Consider the following 22,974-nt stretch of genomic DNA (forward strand, 5'->3'; position numbering starts at 1 on the left):
ACTCAAAAAAAAAAAAAAAAGAATCCAACTTTAAACATCTGTCTCATTCCATGCAATGACCTTACCTACATATTCAACTCCAAGGTCCTAAAACTTAAAAAAATTTTGTGGAAAGGAGTTAAAACGGCCAAATACATTTCTGACAAATGGAATCAAATCCCTGATTTTATGTGACTGAATCTATTCATTCAGTAACTTGCTAACTGAGTAAATTCTACTTAATTTATTAATTTAGAAACCAGTTCATACCAAATAATTCTTAAGAGGCAAAGGAAATAGTTGATTTCTCTGTGAAAAGGTTGGGCCTAATGGACAAGGATGGTTCTAAGTCTTCAGACTACTACATGGGTTTTCACCTAAAAATTTTTCTTCATTTTTGACTATGTTAGGGAGAGGCATTCTGAAAGATAAAACTAATATCCAAACGTCTTTTTTTTAAAGGCGGGAAAAAAAAGGAAAAAGGAGACACTCCAACACGGACTTGTATGAAAACAAATATCTCCTCTCTAACTGAAAGCACTAAGCTCCCAACTTAATGACAAGTTCGCATCTGAGGATTCCTTGAAGTCTCTGCAAGACACTGAGAGTGAGGACGACCTACTGCTGCCAACTGAAGGAAAAGTACTAAGGGTGTACGAGGGGTAGGGAAGAGCAGCTGTTCTACACATGGTTCCTTGATAGACTATTGCCTGAATTTATTACGAGTTTTTTTCTCCTCTTTAGAGAGACAATAAAAAGAAGGATGTGAAGGCACAAAAAGGGATCTTGAAGTCCAATTGCAATAATTCCTTCCTATGTGGCATTATAGAAATCTCCTGAGTCAGAGAGCTCACGCTTTTACAAAAGACAGCTCCTAGATCACTGCATGGCACCGCCACTGCTTCCTTAGACCTTTCAAGAAATGATCTCCAAGTGCTTTTCACAAACCCCAAAGGGCTTCCTACATTAAAATGTAGCGACAGAGATCAAGCCTAGAATAACTGCAGAATTGTGGTAATGAGTTCTGCTAGTCCCAAAGGATGAATTTTTCTGCTCCAAGTCATGGGACAAAGGCCATCTTCAGGTGGACAGTCAGTTTCACAGTGATAGACAAACACGTGGGGATGATCTGAGGCACAAGCTGTGACTGGTCCTAAGAGAATGAAAGGTAGAACTGGGTTCCAAACCCACATCTCCTGACTTCTGGCTCTTACTCAGCCAGAGTTGAGCTGCTTCTTATCTGTATTATACATGTTTGGACCTTTTTGGAGAGTTGCTCTGGGTGCAACATGGTTTGTTACAAGGTATTCAAGGTACAGGTACCATGCTCATGGTAAGCGCCTCACCACAGCATATGTGAGGTCCAGCGGCCGTAGCAAGGACTACAGACCTAAGATGCCTACTAGAGTTCAGTTTTCAAAACTTTGGGGATAATCTGATCATAGCCTTTCCTTCTTGTTACATTGTAAGACAGCAATTTAGAGTATTCAGTCAACAGGTTCTCCCAGTAACAGGTGACGTCATCCATCTGCAAGTGGTTGATAATAAACTGGTTTCCCCTAGAAACAAGGTAAACAGAGACATTTTAAAGTGGCGTTTAATAATAACAGCCTACATCTGAGTGCTCACCTTGCGTCAAGCATTATCCAGAGTACTTTTTATGAATTAACTCATTGGATCCTCACAACTCACCCTACAGCCATCATATTCACACACATGCATTTAGCAATAGAGAACTTTTTTTTTTCTTAAAAACAAACATAAACAGCCAATGCTCAGAAAAGGTGCTTGTTTAATTACCTCAAAGATTTCAATCTACTTCTATAAAGGGTGGATTCGGGGTGTCTGTGAATGTGTGCATACATTTTTTCCTCTAGAAGAGCTATAATTCTGAATTATCTTTGTATAATGAGGACGAAATCTGAATATCACCATGGTAACATTCAGATAACTTTAGCTGAGGCAAAATAAGGATGATAAAGTAGAAAGGAAAAAGGAACAGAACCTACCTTTCAGCAATTTCCTGGGCTACATCATCATTTGCTTTTACAAACTGCAACAGCTCCCTAAAATGGGAAGAGTTCTTAGAGTCTGACATACGGACCAAGCTCATTAATACTATAACAGAAAGACAACAGGTTGAAGCCTACGGTTAACCTCTAGATGTGCGTTGGTGGACTGTTTCCTTTCAGCAAAGGTATCAGGGTCCTCACAGGACCAAAATAACAACAAAAAGTCCCCCACACAGGCTAAGGGCAACCTGTTGCAGATTTGGGACATATCAGAAGACACCGAAACATTCAAGGATACTCATCAAAAGTGAAGGGTGAAGAAAAATATGTCACTCCTCTCTCCAAATTCCTGCGGTGGCCCACAGGAAGAGGGAACTTGGGCCTCTCCCGTACCTCTTCCTGGATCCCCCCATCATGAGAGGAAATGTGCTCAGCCTCACTGTGACCAGTGCTCATGCTAGATCTGAAAGTCTCTTTGACAATATAACCAGATCAAATACACCTGTGTTTACTCTTTGAAAGATGAGAGCTTTCTCACTTCACACTGAACATTGTTTGGTACCAGCATTGAGCACTTCTTCAAATTAAATCTCACTTGCAGTCTGCTTGGATGATAATGCAATGATGCATATTTGAATCAAAAAAGAAAAGTTTTCAATGAAAAAACTCATCAGGAGTAAATGACTTATATGGCTAGGGACGTAGCAGCACGGGGCAGAGCTGCTTACTGGATGTTAGAGAGGTCCGTTTTGACTGGGATGTAGTGAACCCACGGCTTCAGCTGTGGATAGAAGAATTCTAGCCATTCTTCACCAACGTGGAAAACAAGTGAACCACAGAGGAAGAGGTGTTTGAACCGGAAACTGGCAGCTACACCCCGAAAATTAAACAGATACCTGGGAAGGAAAAAACAAAATGCACTTGGAATACATGCCTGCTGCTGTGGGCATGGCCTTCTTTACTGCCCTCCCTTCTCCGTTATGCCTCCTCTCCCTTTTCCTTCCATTTCCAACCTTCAAGGGCACATTAGTATGCCCCTTTGGGGTTTCCACCAACTCCTCACTTTTCCAGGCTGGGGCTACAGGTTATTCCTGGAAAGAAAAGTCAGGGTGAGGGGAAAAGGGGGTACTTTCTGCAGGCAGAGCTGATGGGGTCAGGAGTTGGTGCTGTGTAGAGAGGATACAAGGTGCAGATGGATCTTGTTTTCCACAAGCTTTTCCAGGCTCAGTATCTCTAACTCGTCATGGCCACCCAAAGCCTTGCTTTTCTTAGGGCATCCCACGTGGTCAAAGGCATCCCCTGCTCCCTGCACATCTCACACTTCTCCAAAGGTCAGGAGAGGACCTGGTATGTTTGATCAGTCTCCAAAGAAATGCCCCCCTCCCCCGGATAAAACGTATCTTAGAAAAGAACAACATTTTCTTCTCAGCATCTGTGTCAACATGTACGCACTCTAGTCTCCAGAGTCGTTTTTACCCAGTGGCCCCCGACACGGTTCAGGGTAATCAACTTTCACCTCTCTGAATTCTCCCACTACCCACCTCCTGACCTGGTTTTACTTGTTCATCTACTTCTTAGTCCTGCCAGTTAATTATAACATTTTAATTATATACCCTTTACTCAACTGCTCATAGGATTTTCTTGGCTATAATCTTTACAAAAGCAGTTCACCAGGCCTTTCTTCTGTGGATCAGCTGGATGGGTTTGAACTGCCAACCTTTAGGTTAGCAGCCAATCACAAACCACTTGGGCCACCGCCATGAGTCAGAATTGACTCAACTGCAATGGCTTTTTTTTTAAATAATTTACTCATGGTGAGCCATGAACTGTTTTATTAACCTGATAAATATGTCATCTAACTTCAACTACTGGGTGGGAGGGGTGTGGAGAGAGGCAATCCCATCCCTTTGATTATCAGCACACAAGCTCTCTGGAAGCAGGGGCCATGTTCATCTATCTCTTCAGTCCCCAAAGAGCTCAGGTCCCAGCCTCATGCACAGTAGGCCCTCAGTAAATAACAGCTAAATGAATTAAAGTGACTGGTGGTGCAGTGGTTAAGAACTCAGCTGCTAACCGAAAGGTTAGCAGTTCGACTCCACCAGCTGCTCCTTGGAAACCCTGTGGGGCAATTCTACTCTGTTCTATAGGGTTGCCATGAGTCAGAATGGACTCGAAGGCAACGGGTTTGGTTTGGTTTTCATAAATCCAGCTTGGCCCCAGCATTAAAGTTCTCACCCAAAATGAAGCTAACTCAAAAGAAATATGGAAATCAAGAGAGTCAGTATTCCTGGAAGCCTTACTTGTATTTGCAGTGATCCACAAGATGGACATCCTTAGCAGCTGGCTTTCCCAAGGTATCCTTTTAGCGAAAGGGAAGTTATTATCTTTAGTATTAGTAGTAAAAGCATTTACTGAAGACCACTGTGCTGCAAGCATCATATTAAACATTTCATCATTACCTCACTTAATCCTCACAGTAAACATACTCAAAACGCATTACTATCCCATTTTACAGATGAAGAAGCCAAGGCTTCAAGAAGTTGGGAGACTTGCCCAGGGTTATACGACCCCAAGTAGAAGAGATAGGGTTTTGACCTGGGTCTATCTGATTTTAAAGTTTAAGGTTCCCTAAAGCCATATAGGAAACCCTGGTGGCATATTAGTTAAGAGCTACGGCTGCTAACCAAAAGGCTGGCAGTTCGAATCTACCAGGTGCTCCTTGGAAACCCTATGGGGCAGTTCTGCCCTGTCCTTTAGGGTTGCTATGAGTCGGAATCAACTTGACAGCAATGGGTTTGGTTTTTCTTTTAAAGCCACATAGCCCTCTTTTGAACTCACAGGTCATGGCTTATAGCACATGCCATTCTACGTCAGTCATTTACACAGGGGGCTACAAATAGTGGCTGGTGGGATTAGAGGTGTAGCCCTCATACAAATTTGGTTGGGCATGCAAAGTACTTAAAAGTAAATATTCAAACCACTGCCAACATCTTAGATGGTAGGATATTTCTTGCAAAAATCCAGATTTCCAACTTTCCTTGAAAAACAAGATCTGCCAAACTGGGCTCCCATTCCCACTTGGCAGCAATCCACAGGAACTCTTAGTGCCCTCCAGGGGCTCCAGCCCACTGCTTTACATCACCTGCCGGTCCCTGCGGGCACTTGAGTTTGAGACCCCCTATACATTTCATCCATCCACTTCAGTAGATGGTAAATTCCTTGATGAGGGAAACGAGCCTCAAAGAAAACAGGGTTTCAAACCAGTTCAAAGCGGTTAAGTCATGGCCGACAAAGCAAAACCAGAAGAGACCTGAATTTTTAAATTTGGGTGATCCAGAACCATAACCAGAATAGGAAAAATTACAGCTCGAAGCCGTGGAATGGGAGACTCGGAAGAGGCACAGTGAGCCCTTTCAGGAGCCCGATGAGTGAGATTGGATTTCTGCCAGGACTGAGGAGAACAACACACATTCAAAGTGGCACGGTCAACCACCATCTTTGAGCTGGGCACCGCCGTTTCGGACTCTGCACAGAATCCAACGGGCAAGAGATTTGCTTGCTATGTGATGCATAATGCTGCCCTTTTATTCTAAGAGGGGATTAAGTTTCTAGCAGGGTTTTGACCTGTAATTTTCCCATTCCAATTATGGTTCTGGTTCACTCAAATTTTAAAAAATTTGGGTCTGTTCTCCTGTAGCTTCCTTGGCCATGACTGAACTGGTAAGACCCAGTTTGAAGCCCTGAAAAAAAAAAACGAATTAAATGAATTTGGTTGCCTTTGCAGCCTCCAGTAGTAAATGCAAACAGCTTGTTTGTTGAATGAATATATTTTTTCATATATTTTTAAAATATTTTCACTAATATATGAAACAAAGATATTTAATATTTTTTCATATTTTCATTAAACTTATGTAATGAAGTTTCTTAAACTTCATTTGCACATTCTATCAAAACTGTATCAAGTAACTCATGCATCTCAGATATACTTAGTTTTTCCCTCAAGAAGTTTAGAGCTTTTTCTCATAACTTCCTTAATATGGTATGTGGAAATTTCCGATGAGGACATTTAGGGCTTAAAGTCTTTGATTAGGGCAAGAAGTCTCACAGTTCAGAGGACTGAAATGGACTCTAAACCAAATGTCCTTGTTTCAGTTCAGTGTCACTTCACTTCAGTGTCATTTGGGGAGCTTTAAATAAATGAAGATACCTGGGCCCCATTCCCAGAGATCATGATTCATTTAATTCATCTTTTTTTTTTAAGCTCTCTGGCTGTATTGTGCAGCCAGGGTTGAGAATCATGGGTTTAAGCCAGGGATGGGCAAACTGCAGCCTCCAGGCCAAATCTGGCCCTCTGCCTGTTTTTGTAGAGCCTATGAACTAAGAATATTTTTACATTTTTAAAAGTTTGAAAAAAAAATCAAAAGAAGAAAATATCATGACATGTGAAAATCACGTGAAATTCAAATGTCAGTGCCCGCAAATGAAGTTTTGTTAGCACACAGCCACGCCCGTTTGCTGACACATGGCCTCTGCTTGCTTTCGCACTATGATGGCAGAGCTGAGGAGCTGCAGTTCCTATGACCCACAGATCCCAAAATACTTCCTCCCTCTATCTGCCCTTCACAGAAAGTTTGCCGACCTCTGGTTTAAACCTTCAAAGTAGTATAATATTCTCGTCATGACATGGGCCAGAAAAGCAATGTAAGTTTGAAAAAGAAAAATTTACGTCTGTGCTAATACTGATCCATGGAACTTTCTCTAAAATTCATCCCACCACTGAAGGGAAACCTAATAAGAAATTCTCCCAGGTGGCAATGTTCTTTGAGTGAGAATGTTCACTGCTGTAGTTCTATTCAGATGACTGGTGATTACTTTCATAGATTTCCAGGCCTGGTTTTTGGTGTATTCTGCATCAACAAGTTTTGGATTTTCCCGAGATAGAAGAATGAGAGGATCTCGTTCTGGACTTGTCCTATAAAAGAAACACATGACATAAAACTATGTGGTCTACACCACGATACCGTTCGCAGTCACTGAAAGGTGAGTGGTACGAGGAACCCAATGCAATGACTGCACACAGAGGCGGACCATTCACTGGACACTTGACAGCAGAGGAGGAGGATACAGGGAACTGCAGCATCTAGGTCGTCCTGTGCTGCTCCCCACTTTATCCTGCAGGGAGGGGAGTGTTTGGCCCTACTTTCTTTCATCTGGTCTTTAACGGTATGTTGTTCTGGTCACTACAACCCGGGAATCATTTCCCCTTTAGGAGGGAGGGTTCATATGGCATCTAAAATCACTGGTACTTCCAGCTGTGTGATGAGGTAATCACCACTCACCAAAATAGCTACATGACCTTTGTTGGGTATACCCTGCAAAGTCCAGTATAATATTTAAAAAAAAAAAAACTATAGGGCTTAAAAACCTGAAGACTGTATGTGGAAAAAATCCTAGTCTTGACATTTGAGGGGTCATGGACCCCCCTGTGAATCTGAGGAGAACTGTGGACCCTTTCCCTAGAAAAATGCACATACCCCAAAGAACTTCAAGGAGGTCCTAAAACTCTTGAAGCCCAGACACGGACCCCAAGTTAAGAATCTGTGATCTCAAGATCTGAGAATCAGAGAAGTTGATAAGCAGTGGCTGGGCAGCCTATCTGCATCTGGAAGGCCACTGTCTAAGTAAATCGGAGGGCAAATAGAGGGTGTAACCTCAGCCAAGGACTCTGCAAACTACAAGTCTTAAAGTCTTAGAGTTCAGGGGACTGAACTCCCTTTATGGTCTCTTTTCTATTCATCTGTTCAACAAATTTTTATTGTGTATTGACATGCTAGGGGCTGTTCTAGGTGCTGGGGATATAGAACTGAACAAGGCAGACAGAGTCCTTCCCAAACCTAACCTTTTCCATTTTTCTCTTCCTCTCTTTCCTGCCCCCTACCCTCTCCATTTTTACCAGTCTCACTCTGTGGTAACCATGATTTGGCTGTCACGTGATCTGATGAAAAAGGCAGCAAGGAGATCTAGATGATTCCTGCTCTGTTACTAACTAGGAACATGATAGTGAGCAAGATCATAAGTTATTCCCAGGAAACTGTAAGCTCTCGGGCAAGCAGACAACCCATCTGTGCTGTTCAACGCTGTACAGTCAATGCCCAACACACTCGTGGCACTCTTGCGTTTGTTGAATGATTGAATGGATGAACTTTACTTCTTTGAACTTAAGTTCAAATAAGAGTGATATAAGCAAATACTTTGTGTTCTCCTCTAGTCTAAAATTCTGTGATTCTATGTTTACTTCTTAGCTATCTTTGCTTTCTTTTTGAGCCAAAGAGTTCTTCATACCCTCAAAGTTGCTAATATTTTACACACTAATTGCAAGAATATCTTTGTAAAATGTCAGAAAATATAATCACCTTGATCCTCGGAAATATGCAGTAGAATTTTTCTTTTTCCACGGCCACTGGGCTGCTGACCTAAAACAATGGATTTGATTAGTTTCTATACTTTCTTGTTGTTGTTAACTATATAGGATGTGTTTTAACCATTTCTGAAGCTTAGTCCAGAGTTTTACATTTTAAAATAAGCTTGTGAAAGCTACTTTTCTACTTAAAAGAAAAAGCCCTAAATGATATTATGTACCACCCTCCCCTTTTTAATTCTATTTATTTTGTTGTTGTTGAGAATGTACAAAACATACACCAATTCTGAGTTGTGTCTACAGTCTTAAGAGCCTGTAAGTAGCCCTCTAAGATACTCCACTGGCCTCACACCTTTGGGAACAAGGGAGAATGAAGAAAACTAAAGATACAAGGGAAACATTAGTCCAAAGGACTAATGGACCACAACTACCATGGCCTCCATCAGACTGAGTCCAGTACAACTAGATGGTGCCCGGCTACCACCACTGACTGCTCTGATAGGGATCACAACAGAGGGTCCTGGGCAGAGCTGGAAAAAAATGTCGAACAAAATTCTAACTCACAAAAAAAGACAAGATTTACTGGCCTGACAGAGACTAGAGAAACCCTGAGAGTATGGCCCCTAAACACTCTTAGCTCAGTAATGAAGTCACTCCTGAGGTTCATCCTTCATCCAAAGATTAGACAGGCCCATAAAACAAAATGAGACTAAAGGGGCACACCAGCCCAGGTGCAAGGACTAGAAGGTAGGAGGGGACAAGAAAGCTGGTAATAGGGTACCCAAGGTTGAGAAGGGAGAGTCTTGACATGTCGTGGGGTTGTCAACCATTGTCATAAAACAATACATGCACTAACTCTTTAATGAGAAGCTAGTTTGTACTGTAAACCTTCATCTAAAGTACAGTTTAAAACAAAAAATACAATTCAACACTTTTTACATGTACAATTTAGTGACACTGATCACATTCTTTGCATTGTACAACCATTCTCTCCCTCCTTTTCTGAGTTGTTCCTCCCCATTAACATAAACTCACTACCCTCTAAAGTTCCTATCTAATCTTTTGAGTTGCTGTTGTCAATTTGATTCCATATAGCTAGTTCTTAAAAGAGCATAATGCTCAAGGCTGACTTTTACTAGTTAAGCTAAACTATTGTTTGGTTTTAAGAAGACTTCAGGGGACATTTTTGTTTTAAGGTTTAAAAATTATCTCAGGGCAATAATTTTGGAGGTTCAAAATTCTGTTCAGCATGTTCCCCCTTTGATCAGGATGCTGCTACAGAATCTTGACTCAAAATATTCAGTAATGGTAGCTGGGCATCATCCAGTTCTTCCGGTCTCATGGCAAAGGAGGCAGGTGTTCATGGAGGCAAGTAGCCACAAACTCCATATCCTCCTCCTATTCCTGACTCTCCTTCTTCCTCTGTTGCTCGAGGTGAACAGAGAACAACTGTTTTGCTTTGGATTATGTTCCCTTTTGTTATCACTTTATCCCTCTAGAGATGCTAGCCAATAATACAGATTACTGGTGATATGTATTTGTGGAAATAAAGTGGAATTAAATTACTGTTTTCTTCGTATCTGAAAGAACACCTATATAAAGACTGTTTCTAGAAGCTCTTTAAGTGTCAATGTTGTTTGAATCATTTATGTAAAATGTAGCTAGGTAAAGAAATACCTATGGCTTGGATGACATAAAAAGAAACTTGTTACTGTCAAGTTGATTCCGACTCATAGCGACCCTATAGGACACAGTAAAACTGTCCCATACGGTTTCCAAGGAGCAGCTGGTAGATTCAAACTGCCGACCTTTTGGTTAGCAGCCATAGCTCTTAACCACTGTGCTGCCAAGGATGACCTAAACCTGTTTCCATCAAGTTGATTCCAACTCATAGTGACCTTAGACAACCTGAAATCTGATATAATGGCAGGATGGAGTCAAGAGGTCAAGGTATATCCAGTCATGTGATGATCTGGAATAAGCTCTGTACTTGAGACAGCTAAGAGGACATTTATGTGCTCCTCTCCCTGCCCAAAGGTGCCTTAGTGGTGCAGTGTTTGAAGCGTTTGGCTGCTAACTGAAAAGTCAGCTCTTCGAACCCACCAGTGGTTCTAAAGGAGAAAGATGTGGCAATCTGCTTCTGTAAAGATTTACAGCCTTGGGGCATCTATGCAAAACCAATGGCCAACATCATTCTTAATGGAGAGAGGCTGAAAACATTCCCTTTGAGAACAGGAACAAGACAAGGATATCCTTTATCACCACTCCTATTTAACATTGTGCTGCAAGTCCTAGCTAGAGCAATAAGGCAAGAAAAAGCAATAAAGGGCATCCAAATTGGTAATGAAGAAGTTAAACTGTCTCTTTTTGCAGAAGATATACGATACGTAGAAAACCCAAAATATTCCACAAGAAAACTACTGGAACTAATAGAAAGAGTCAGCAGAGTAGCAGGATACAAGATAAACATACAAAAATCTCTTGGATTCCTATATATCAATAAAGAGAATGATGAAAAAGAAATCAGGAAAACAATACCATTTATAATAGTCCCTAAAAAAATAAAATACTTAGGAATAAATCTAACCAGGAATGTCAAAGACCTATACAAAGAAAACTATAAAACACTACTGCAAGAAACCAAAAGAGATCTACGTAAATGGAAAAACATACCATGCTCATGGATAGGTAGACTCAACATTGTGAAAATGACAATTCTACACAAATCAGTTTACAAATACAATGCAATCCCAATCCAAATACCAACAGCGTTCTTTAAAGAGATGGAAAAACTAATCATTAACTTTATATGGAAAGGGAAGAAGCCACAGATAAGTAAAGCACTGTTGAAGAAGAAGAATAAAGTAGGAGGACTCACACTACCTGACTTCAGAACCTACTATACAGCTACAGTAGTCAAAACAGCCTGGTACTGGTACAACGACAGACACACTGACCAATGGAACAGAACTGAGAACCCAGGTGTAAATCCATCCACCTATGGTCACCTGATCTTCGACAAGGGCCCAGAGTCCATCAAATGGGGAACAGACAGTCTTTTTAACAAATGGTGCTGGCAAAACTGGATGTCCATCTGCAAAAAAAATGAAACAGGACCCATACCGCACACATGTACAAAAACTAATTCACAATGGATCAAAGACCAATATAAAGCCAAAACTATAAAGTTCACAGAAAAAAAAATAGGATCAACGCTAGAGGCCCTAATACATGGCATTAATAGGATACAAAGCATAATAAACAACACACAAACTCCAGAAGATAAGCTAGATAACTGGGATCTTCTAAAAATTAAACAATTATGCTCATCCAAAGACTTCACCAAAAGAGTAAAAAGAGAACCCACAGACTGGAAAAAAATTTTTGGACATTACGAATCAGACAAAGGTCTAATCTCTAAAATCTACAAGAAAATTTAACACCTCTACAACAAAATGACAAATAATCTAACTAAAAAATGGGCAAAGGGAATGAATATACGCTTCACCAAAGAAGATATTCAAGCGGACAACAGACACATGAGGAAATGCTCGTGATCACTAACCATTAGAGAAATGCAAATCAAAACCACAATAATAAGATACCATCTCACCCCAGCATTACTGGCACAAATAAAAAACAGAAAATAACAAATGTTGGAGAGGCTGCGGGGAGATCAGAACTCTTATGCACTACTGGTGGGAATGCAAAAGAATACAATCATTTTGGAAAACAATATGGTGCTTCCTTAGAAAGCTAGAAATACCATATGATCCAGCAATCCCACTCCTAGGAATATATCCTAGAGAAACAAGAGCCGTCACACGAATAGACGTATGCACACCCATGTTCACTGCAGCACTGTTTACAATAGCAAAAAGATGGAAACGACCAGATGCCCATCAACAGATGAACAGATAAACAAACTATGGTACATACACACAGTGCAGTATTATGCAACAATAAAGAACAATGATGAATTTGCGAAGCATCTCGTAACATGGATGAATCTGAAGGGCATTATGCTGAGTGAAGTAAGTCAATCACAAAAGGACAAATACTATATGAGACCACTACTGTAAAAACTCACGAAAAGGTTTATACACAAAAAGAAACTATCTTTGATGGCTATGAGGGAAGGGAGGGGTGGGGCGGGAACATTAAATAGACAATAGATAAGTAGTAACTTTGGTGAAGTGTAAGACAGTACACAATACTGGGGAAGCCAGCATAACTTGTACAAGGCAAGGTCATGGAAGCTCCACAGACACATCCAAACTCCCTGTAGGACCGAATTGCTGGGGTGAGGGCTGTGGGGACCATGGTCTCGGGGAACATCTAGCTCAATTGGCATAACATAGTTCATAAAGAAAATGTTCTACATTCTACCTTGGTGATTAGCATGTGGGTCTTAAAAGCTTGTGAGCAGCCATCTAAGATACTCCACTGGTCTCACCTCTTCGGGAGCAAGGGAAAATAAAGAAAACAAGGTACAAGGGAAACATTAGTCCAAAGGAGTAGTGGACAACTACCACGGCCTCTACCAGACTGAGTCCAGTACAACTAGATGGTGCCCGGCTACCAATCCACTGACTGATCTGACCGGGATCACAACAGAGGGTTCCAGGCAGAGCTGGAGAAAAATGTAGAACAAAATTCTAACTCACAAAAAATGACCAGACTTACTGGCCTGACAGAGACTGGAGAAACCCTGAGACTATGGCCCCCAGACACCCTTTTAGTTCAGTAATAAAGTCACTCCTGAGGTTCACCGTTCAGCCAAATACTAGACAGGCCCATGAAACAAAACGAGACTAATGGGGCACAAAAGCCCAGGAACAAGGACTAGAATGCAGGTGGGGACAGGAATGCTGGTAATAGGGAACCCAACGTTGAGAAGGGAGAGTGTTGGCATGTTGTGGGGTTGTTGACCATTGTCATAAAACAATATGTATACTGATTAATGAGAAACTATTTGTTCTGTAAACCTTCATCTAAAGTACAACAAAAAAAATTAAGGAAAAACAAAAAAGATTTACAGCCTTGGAAACCCTATGGGGCAAGTTCTACTCTGTCCTACAGGATTGCTGAGTCGGAATCGACTCAATGGCAGTGACTTTGGTTTTGGTTTGGTATCCCTGCCAAAAGGAGCTCTGGTGGTGCAATAGTTAAGTGCTCCACTGCTAATTGAAAAGTTGCTGGTTGGAACCTACCCAGCAGCTCTGTGGGAGAAAGACCTGGCAATCTGCTTCTGTAAAGATTACAACCAAGAAAACCCTACAGGGCAGTCATGCTGTCACATGAGGTGGTTATGAGTCGGAATCAACTCAACAGCACGTAACAACAATAACAACAGTCCCACCCAACAGACTTAGCTCTAAGTTATCAAGTACATTTATGTTCTTTCAAGTAATTTTCTATCCTCCCCACAACACGGTCATTCATGTTTCCTACTTATGAAAGTAATTCATTCTTATCTAGAGAATCTTAACAGCACAGAAAAAAATTAAAGGAAGCAAACAAAAGGCTCCAATACTTCTTCAACATAAGGCACTGCTGATGTTGTAGGGGAGGTTCTTCTGCTTTTTGTCTATGGATATGTAAATATTTTTATACACATACAAAATTGCTTATGCTATAAACAGCTTTTTAATTTGAAAGTTACTCATTTTTAAGTAAATTTTTTTTTTATATTCTGCTGCTTATTTCAAGACCTACCAAGATGGAAAAATAAAACTCTCTAAAGGACTTACCTTGCCAGATCTTCTCTGAAGAGGTCCCATCGTCCAAGACCGGTAGGATAAATTGGCCAAACAGCAGGTCCCCCTTCCCAAAATGTCCAAGCAGGATACATGATGTCATAATATTCTGATGTCTTCAACAGAAACAAAAGGTAATTCCAAATCAGTCTTGGAACAAAGTGAGAAGAATTAAACTGCGTTCACACCACCCGATCTGGACAAAGGCCTTGCTCTACTGTCACCTTGCCAAAGATACATTTTCCCTAGTCTGTAAAGTCTAGACTCTGAACATTAAAAGGTAAAAGTGGCCATGGATTAAAATGTACGGGGTTCACTGAATCCCAGAATTTGAAATCATGGTAAGTGTTAACCTTTTCAGTTCTCCAAAGTTCCATTTTTCTAGAGGACACAAACACTGATAGGGCTTTTAGTTTAAGGAAATAATACACCCAATTCTGAATGAGCTCTCTCATCTTTCAACTCCTATTACACTTGGAGTTTAAACTGCCTTACCCAGTTCTTGGTTACTTCCTAGATGGTCTTGTGAGAGAAAGCACTAGAAAATACAATGCAATGGTTAAGAGCGTGGGCTCTAGAGACAGATTACATGAATCTGAATGCCAATTCTATCTCTTCCAACTTTAAGTTACTTAACCTTTCTCAGTCTCCTTATCTCATACCTACCTAATAGGCTTGCTTTGAATATTGAACAAGTTCATACATATAGAACACTGAGAACAGTGCCTGGCAAATAGTAAGTACTCAATTAAGTGTTAGCTTGTATTATCTGCTCTTGGTCACTGTGGCACTGCTGCACTCACGTGAGTCGGTCAGTAAATTCCTGGTTATTCACTGATCAGGGTCAGAAGGACCCGTGGGCAGGACTGGGGGAAGAGGTGTTATCCCACATCTTTTAAAAATGGTTTAAAACCATTTTATTCTCTTTTTATGGTTACTTCTGTTAAAACTTTGCACACTTATAAACCTCTGATTTTGTTTCTTCCATTGGAATTACATGTACAATTCGCCATTTGCCTTTTCTCAAGTACTTGAAAAATTATATGTGATTCATCAAGCACCTCATGACAACTGCTCAATAAAAGCTGCACAGTTAACTATCAAGTTGACAGACTAAAATCCCTCCCCTGGAAACTAGGAGTCACTGATTTTAAAAAACAGTAGAAGTAAAGATGAAAAGAAAGTTAGTATAGTGATGCTCATACTTGATTACCAACAGAAACAACAAGTAACAAACATAAATGTCCTTACTGACTTACATGGAGCCTCAACTGTTCTTCTGGGAGACTTTCACCACAAACAATGGGACCAAGCACTTTTGAAAAATGAGGCTAAATCATGGGAAATGCAACACAAACATGGCCTCGGCCCACTTGTAACAGCAAATAAACAAGTCTAGAGAGAAAGTAAACTGTGATAAAGAGTAAGTCGGGACAAATGGTCCCTCTGCGCAAGAGGAAGGAGATGAGAGATGGTGTTCCTTTCCCCAAAGTCCATGGGGTTTTCTCCCACAGACTCTTCCATCCCACTGTCTTCTAGGCCCTCCACCCTCCTCCCCCACCACCAAATGCTTTCATGCCTAGTCTCTAGGGAACCAAGCAGCACTCCTGTCAGTGCATCATTCGCATGAACCTGAGCAATGAGAAGGTATCAACTGCCCCAAGTTCTCCAAGCCCTCACGTCTGTCCTAGCTACCCCACTTCTCCACATCACCCCTCACGTTTCCCTCTCAGATACTCCAAATGTATCCCCCTTGGCCCTCAGTACAATGCTTGCACACAAACTATATGGAGTTATTTGGCACTTTTTGGTTCACTACTAGTCATGCTGGGCTCCTCGGATACAGTGAGAGACAGGACAGATGACACCCAACACTGTGGCTAATATATATAATACATATATATACACATATATATACATATATATACACATATATATACATATATGTATGCATACACACACACATATACACACATATATGTATATATATATATACATATATATGTACACACATATATATATACATACATACATACCTCGTAGGAGCCCAACAAATATTTTTGAATGAAGCATTCTCTAACTGCAAGCCCATGAGCTTACTTGGGCCCCTCTCTTCATTGCTCTGTAGCGTCTCTGAGACCTACTTCCAATGTCCTGTAAGTTCCTCAGGCTCTTCACTCGCTACCCCATCCCCAGCCCTAGAGACACTTAAGCAATCTTACATTTCTTACAGGTCCTCAACTCCAACTCCTCAGTCTGCTCAACCACTGTGAGGCTAAACAGGGACACGGATCCATTCCTGGACTTCACCATTACACATCAGACTGTGCCATAGGATAACGATTTCCTGCTTATACCCTAGAAGACTACCCACTCCCCCGCCCCCGCCACCCCTCCACGTAGGCTCTTCCTGTACTTACCTTACTGAAGGAGAAGACTGGAATGGCGGGCTCCATCCATTTAGGAACCTGAGGGTAATCTCGTACATTGATCACCATCTCCATGTCAGGGAGGCGCCCAATAAGCTCCAAAATAAAGTGTTCAACACCACTACACCTGCAAACCAGAAATGCTGGAAATTCACCATTGCACTGCCTTCTCCGTGACAAGACAGGATCCCACCCACTCTTTTAAAGTAAGACAAGCCGGTGTTCAGATCATCAGCGAACTGCCAAGTTTTCTGAAAGCAATGCTTCTAAAGGGACTGTTCCATTTTTTTATTTTGTGCAGGTTACCTCTCCTGGCTAAGCTGCTCCAGCTTACAATACTAAGTAAGATTTTCCACATAATTTACCATAGGTCTGAAGGGGGAACCGTTGCTATTCTTACCACACTTTCTCCTCCATCCCCAGTTTTTCTTTATTTAGCTTTTATGGAAGATTTTATCTAGTAAGCGAAATACAAATTCTGATAGGAACTGGAGAAGTTAATTTCTAATTGTATCCCTTGGGCTTTGCCTCTCACAAAGGTATCATTTTTATTCTCACCATAGTTAAGTCTCATAATTTATTGGGAAAGATAGAAAACCTTTCATCACCTTTAACTGGAATACAGGACACTATCACAATCAGTTCTGCAAGCCAGAAGAAGACAGCTTTCTGACCAGCCTCCCCAGGAAACCTCAGACAGTTTCTTCAAAGAAAGTGAGACGACACTAACAGGTCAGCTTGTTTCTGCCCCATTCTTTGAGGTCCTGACCCACACTATACGGGGGCAGCAATCCAACACATGACCAAAATTTTCTGGCAGCACGGAAATGAGTGATTTAAGATCTTGTTTTAAATATACAGAGATAGCTTAAAAAAAAAAAAAAAGTTTATAAGCATAGGGAAATATGCTCAACTGTGTTAATGATAAAGAATTGCCAAATGAAAGCAAGATGCTAGTTATCACCAGTCAGACTGGCAGAGAGCAAAAAGTCTGATAATACACAGAGCTGGTGAGGGTATGCGATCTATTCTGGGCAGAGAATACAAGGCTAGTGATGTGTAAAGAGATGCTTCTATTTATCAAGACTTAGAAAACACATTAACTGGCCTAGTTAATCCACTTCTAAGAATTTAGCCTACAAATATATTTACAAAAGTGCTCAAAGGTGTATGTATAAGGATGATCACTGCAGCATTGTTTGTATTAGCCAAACAAGAAAGGAGAATGGTTGGGAATTACTTAAATGTTCATTGATAAGAGGACTGAAGAAAGAAATACATACAACAGATTATGTATCCATGAAAGAATGCAGTGGCTCTGTATGCACTCTTATGAAACAAGCTCTAATCTACTGTTACGTGGAAAAAAAAAAGTAAGTTGCAGAATAGAAGATACAGCATGTTCTAATTTGTTGATGAGTCTAGATGCTTGTACATATACAGATTATTTCCGGAAAGATACACAAGAAACTTGTAATCATGGTTGTCTCTTGAGAAGAGGACTCAGGGGCTAGAAGTTTAGAGTCGACAGGGTTAGAGAAGTGTCCTTATCATTGTTTATCTCTTTGAGTTGTCCAAGTATTTCCCATGTATATATAATAATCTTTTGATACTAAAATAGAAACTGAGTTAGAGTTTTTAAAAAATTATTATTGCAGTACACTTACACATGACAGCTAAAGTACTTATTTTCTTTCACATTTGACTTTTAAATCTACTGTATGATTCCATTTATATAAAAGCCTAGAAAATAATCGATATAATGAGAGAACATAGACCAATGGATGCCTGGGGGGAGAGGGGAAGGGTGGAAGTGAGGGATTATAGCGGCACAAGAGGCACAAAGATGCTTTTGGGAGTGATGACTATGTTCATCATTTTGGTGTATGTCAAAACTAGGAGCCCTGGTGGCGCAGTAGTTAAGCACTCGGCTGTTAATCAAAAGGTCAGTGGTTCGAACTCACCAGCCGCTCTGCAGGAGAAAGATGCGGCAGTCTGCTTCCATAAAGATTTATAGCCTTGGGAACCCTATGGGGCAGTTCTACTCTGTCCTACAGGGTTACTATTAGTCAGAATCAACTTGACAGCAACGAGTGTGGTTTTGTTTTGTTATGTCAAAATTTATCAAATTGCATGTCTTAAATGTTTGCAGTTCATTTTATGTCACCCATATCTCAAAAAAGCTGTTATAAAAAATACCATTACTCCCCATATTTGAAATTTCTTTATGTTAGACAGTCTTCTGGTTCCTCAGCAAAATCTCTCAGCTCATCCTTAAAATGCGGAGTTTGTATTTTAATGTGTTCAAAACGATGAATTTTTAAAAGGTCATACAAGTCTCTGAAACCTGGTGAACTAAAATTATCTAGATCTAGAAAGATACTATTTGTAGCTAGATGGGAATTATATAGCAGTTTCCATTTCATTAAGAACTCTGATTCTGAATATTTCCTTCTATTTCAATTTTATCCTCTGTTTTCCTTAGTTGTACATGTAGCTGGGGTAGGTAACTTTCAGTGTCATTAGTAATACAGAGTAGACAATATAATAGTAGTAATATTGTAGATATTACCATCAATGTATTTAAGGTCTGTACTTCCTTAGGAACATTTCTAAGACCTTATGATTCTGACCAGAATGCTCTGAGGTACGGAATAAGCAGACATGTGCCTTTGAGAAACTCTGAAAGTAATAAATTTCATCTGGAAATTGTTCAGCTAGCTTCTGAACATTGGGTAAGCATTTAAAATCCAACAATGCCTATATTTGTATTTTATTTCTCATTTGTGGAAATTATAAATCTTCCTATGTTCATACTTTGTAATTAAATTATCTATTATTCTCCCAAATAATGAAACAAATGTCTGTTTAAAATACCTCAGTGACTTTCCCCACTACCACTTTATTTCCTCCTGACACTTGATAACCAAAACGTAACTGTGATTTCCTCATGGTATAAGGACATTAAGTGATTGTCTTAGTTATCTATGATAGAAATACCACAAGTGGGTGGCTTTAACAAAGAGAAATTTATTTTCTCACAGTTTAGGAAACTAGAAGTCTGAATTCAGGGTGCCAGCTCTAGGGGAAGGCTTCCTCTTTCTGTCAGCTCTCAAGGAGGGTCCTTGCCTGGTTGAGCTTCTTCTCATGGAAGACTTTCATGTGGCTTGGCATCTTTCTTCTCCCATCTCTGCTTACTCGATTGCTTGTTTAATCTTTTATATCTCAAAAGAGATTTGACTCAAAATACACCCTACCCTAATTCTGCCTCATTAAAATAACAAAGACAGTCCATTCCCAAATGGGATTATAACCATAGGCATAAACCAAAAAAAAAAAAAACCCGTTGCCATCGAGTCGATTCCAATTCACAGCGACCCTATAGGTTAGGATTTACAACACATATTTTTAGGGGACATAATTCAATCTGTAACAGTGATCTTCATTTTCTTTCTTGTTGTTTTTACATATTTTTGCAGCGAATATGTATTAATTTACAATAAAGTTGTTATCAATATAAATCCTGATGTCAAAACAGACGGATATTTTTTGTAACACTTCTCGCTTATTTTACTTTCAACAAAAGAACAGGGACTGTTTAGAAGAGAAAAGAGGCTCTTAGGTAAAAAAAACACCATGCCCTCTGGGTTTTATATCTTCGAATTTTATAAAGCTGTGCACAGTGATTAAGTGCTCAGCTGCTAACCAAAAGGTCAGCAGTTTGAACCCACAGCTGCTCCAAGGGAGAAACATGTGGCAGACTGCTTCCACAAAGATTATAGCTTTGGAAACTCTGTGGGGCAGTTCTATCCTATAGGGTCGATATGAGTTGGAATTGACGCGAAGGCAATAGGTTTTTTGGGTTATTTTTATAAAGATTTGAGTTTTAAAAAAAACTCCTAAAGCGGGGGGGGTCTATCATTTGTTGTATGTAATGCTGCCTAAACCCCAATTCTAGGCTCAGTCTGTGACCCTCCTTGCTCCCTTGTCAGTCCCCAGCCCACTGATATGTCACCTCACGTCTCACACCTGAAGTTGTGGCTAGTGGCACCTGTGCAATCTGTAGCCTCAGGGCCTCCTCTCAACTCTCTGCCACCTTTCCTCAAATATTCGGGATCTACAATGATACTAGGACCATGACAGGCACTCAGTAAATACCTGTGCTTCATCTCCTCCTTTGGCTCAGCTCACTCCTGCTGGATGTCATCAGCCTGTGTTCTGCGGCTATATATCCGGGGAAGGAAGAGAAGGGGCAGAGCCACGGCCAGTCACCTGGAGTGATGTGACCAGGCCTCACCAAGAGAGGAGACGGGCATTCCCTCAGCTGCATGGGAAGATCTTGCTAAAGATGAGGCCGGGGGAGGAGCTTAAGACTACTTCCCTTATATAGCATAAAGAATTCTCTCAGCCGTCAGTGAACAGATCTCAAAAGGTCTGCCCTGGGTATAGCAAACTAAGGCAGTCATATAGGAGAAAGGGGGGCAGGGGTTCCCAAGAAAAATAACCAGGCAAGAAGAGCTTGTCATTATTTTGTAGTCCCTCTGAAATAAGAGAGGGGATTCACTTGTCCCCTGAATTGGCTTCTCTGTGAGAACAGTATTAAGTAAGCCCATATATAATAAGGATAGAAAATATATATTCCTCATTATTCTTACCTTGAAGGAAACATGCAATCGTTTTCCCGGTATAATCTGTTCTTAATGATCTGATAGTGGGTCCCCAACTTCCGCCTGACCACCTCCACCATCATATTCTTGGAGATGCCGCCACGGAAAGGAGTCAGATCCTCTTCTATGACTCTGGGAAAGAACGGAAATCGTCATGGAAAGCAGGCCAAGAGAGTGATACCATTCCACGTCCTTCCTATCTGTGTACTTTGGTTTAGTATTAGATAACACAGTAAGTAGAGAGAAAGAATAGAGGGCAAGAATGAGCACATTTTTCCCAGAAGCACCATAGGTAATCTAAAACATGGACAACAAAGCCACAAAAAGCAAAAAGCAAGTCAATTTCTCTTCTTCCTCCCTCCATCTGGATTGTCCCTTCCTTATCTGATCCATACTCCTCCTCCATGCCACTCATGCCACACCCATGACCACCCAGTCACTGCAGTCCCCGCTGACATCCCCCTCTCTGAATGCCACAGAAGGTACAGTTTATGCCATACAGTCAACCACTGTCTGACTCCCTTGTTCTGGTCTGTCTGGCCCACACCCATCCCCATGTACTCTATCAGCCTGACAGAAATAACCAGAACTTAACTCTTTCATATCCCTTTTAAAGCTCAGTACATAGTAAGTTAAGTGACTTGCTACAGGGCTAATTAGTGGGAGATCTGGGACTAGAACCCAGGCCTGCTGACAGCTTGCAAAGATATCTTTCTATCAGACCACACTCCCTCCCTAATGCTGCCTCCCTAATTTCCATACTTTAGAAATAACCAACAGAAACTTAGGATTATATTCATTTATAAATATGTTCATTCATTCAGCAATATTTACTGAGTACTTACTAAGGGCTGGCACTGGGGAGTGTATAACAATGAATAAGACGTAGATCCTGACCTCAAGAAGCTTTCAGTCCAGTGGGGAAAACAGACAAGTACATAAACTCAATCCCACAGGGAGTTAGCAGCAATCCTGAGACCACCCAGGCCTTCCCTCTCCCATGGCATTTTTATTCCCTAGAAATAGGAAAACCACCTCAGGCATGCTTTTCTGCTCTCAAAATATGCTTGGCTCTCTAACCACCGTAACCAAGGTCTCTTCAGGATCTTAGGATACTTCCTCCTGACGAGAAGTAAACTCTCAAAGACTAATCAAAGGAAAAACTCACCCATGGTAGCAGCTGCAGTTTTGACTTGAACATGGTTCGTAATTCTCCAAAGACCTGTTAATCTGGTCAATAAATACTTTCCATTTGGAACCTTCAAAAAGTGAGGCAAATGAGAGTTATCAAAATACCCATGAACATTCCTACTTGATAGCAGTAGACAGACACAACAGGTCAAAACTTTTAGACACCCCCTTCCTATCCCACTGATGGAAACGAAACGCCGGGAAGGATTCTTTCCCTAACTCTCCAGCAATTATGTGAAGTTGGCTCCTCAGCCGAGGCCATCAGGTGTCCAAGAAAATGGAAAATTTCCAGGCTGAATGACTGGATATGGATAAACTAGACAGATTACAGATTCTCACCTTCTTCAATCAAACTGAGGCCCAGGAAGAGGATCAATTAACAGCCACAGGCATTAACCCTCCTTTCACCTTTTCTGGCCTAAAAACCACACCCACACCCACACCCACACCCCCACACCCACACACCCACACCACAGAGCGCCCTTTCATAGGGAGAATAGTCACTTGTCTAGTTTCCGT

At 40.9% G+C, this 22,974-nt stretch overlaps 1 protein-coding gene across 1 annotated transcript in view; it reads right to left on the minus strand.

The window, feature by feature from the left end:
- Positions 1-974: 974 nt before the first annotated feature.
- Positions 975-22,974, minus strand: part of POGLUT1 (protein O-glucosyltransferase 1) — a 22,557-nt gene continuing 557 nt past the window's right edge. The window contains exons 2-11 of the mRNA XM_004373659.3: positions 22,433-22,523; positions 21,253-21,396; positions 16,589-16,724; positions 14,163-14,284; positions 8,405-8,464; positions 6,864-6,963; positions 4,292-4,350; positions 2,720-2,887; positions 1,989-2,045; positions 975-1,538 (exon numbers count right to left, since the gene is read on the minus strand). Of these exons, the coding sequence (XP_004373716.1) occupies positions 1,382-1,538; positions 1,989-2,045; positions 2,720-2,887; positions 4,292-4,350; positions 6,864-6,963; positions 8,405-8,464; positions 14,163-14,284; positions 16,589-16,724; positions 21,253-21,396; positions 22,433-22,523 (1,094 nt within the window). The 3' untranslated portion in view covers positions 975-1,381. The remainder of the gene's footprint in view (positions 1,539-1,988; positions 2,046-2,719; positions 2,888-4,291; positions 4,351-6,863; positions 6,964-8,404; positions 8,465-14,162; positions 14,285-16,588; positions 16,725-21,252; positions 21,397-22,432; positions 22,524-22,974) is intronic.

Source organism: Trichechus manatus, unplaced genomic scaffold (genome assembly GCF_000243295.1).
Source record: "Trichechus manatus latirostris isolate Lorelei unplaced genomic scaffold, TriManLat1.0 scaffold00026, whole genome shotgun sequence".
NCBI classification, from domain to species: domain Eukaryota; kingdom Metazoa; phylum Chordata; class Mammalia; order Sirenia; family Trichechidae; genus Trichechus; species Trichechus manatus.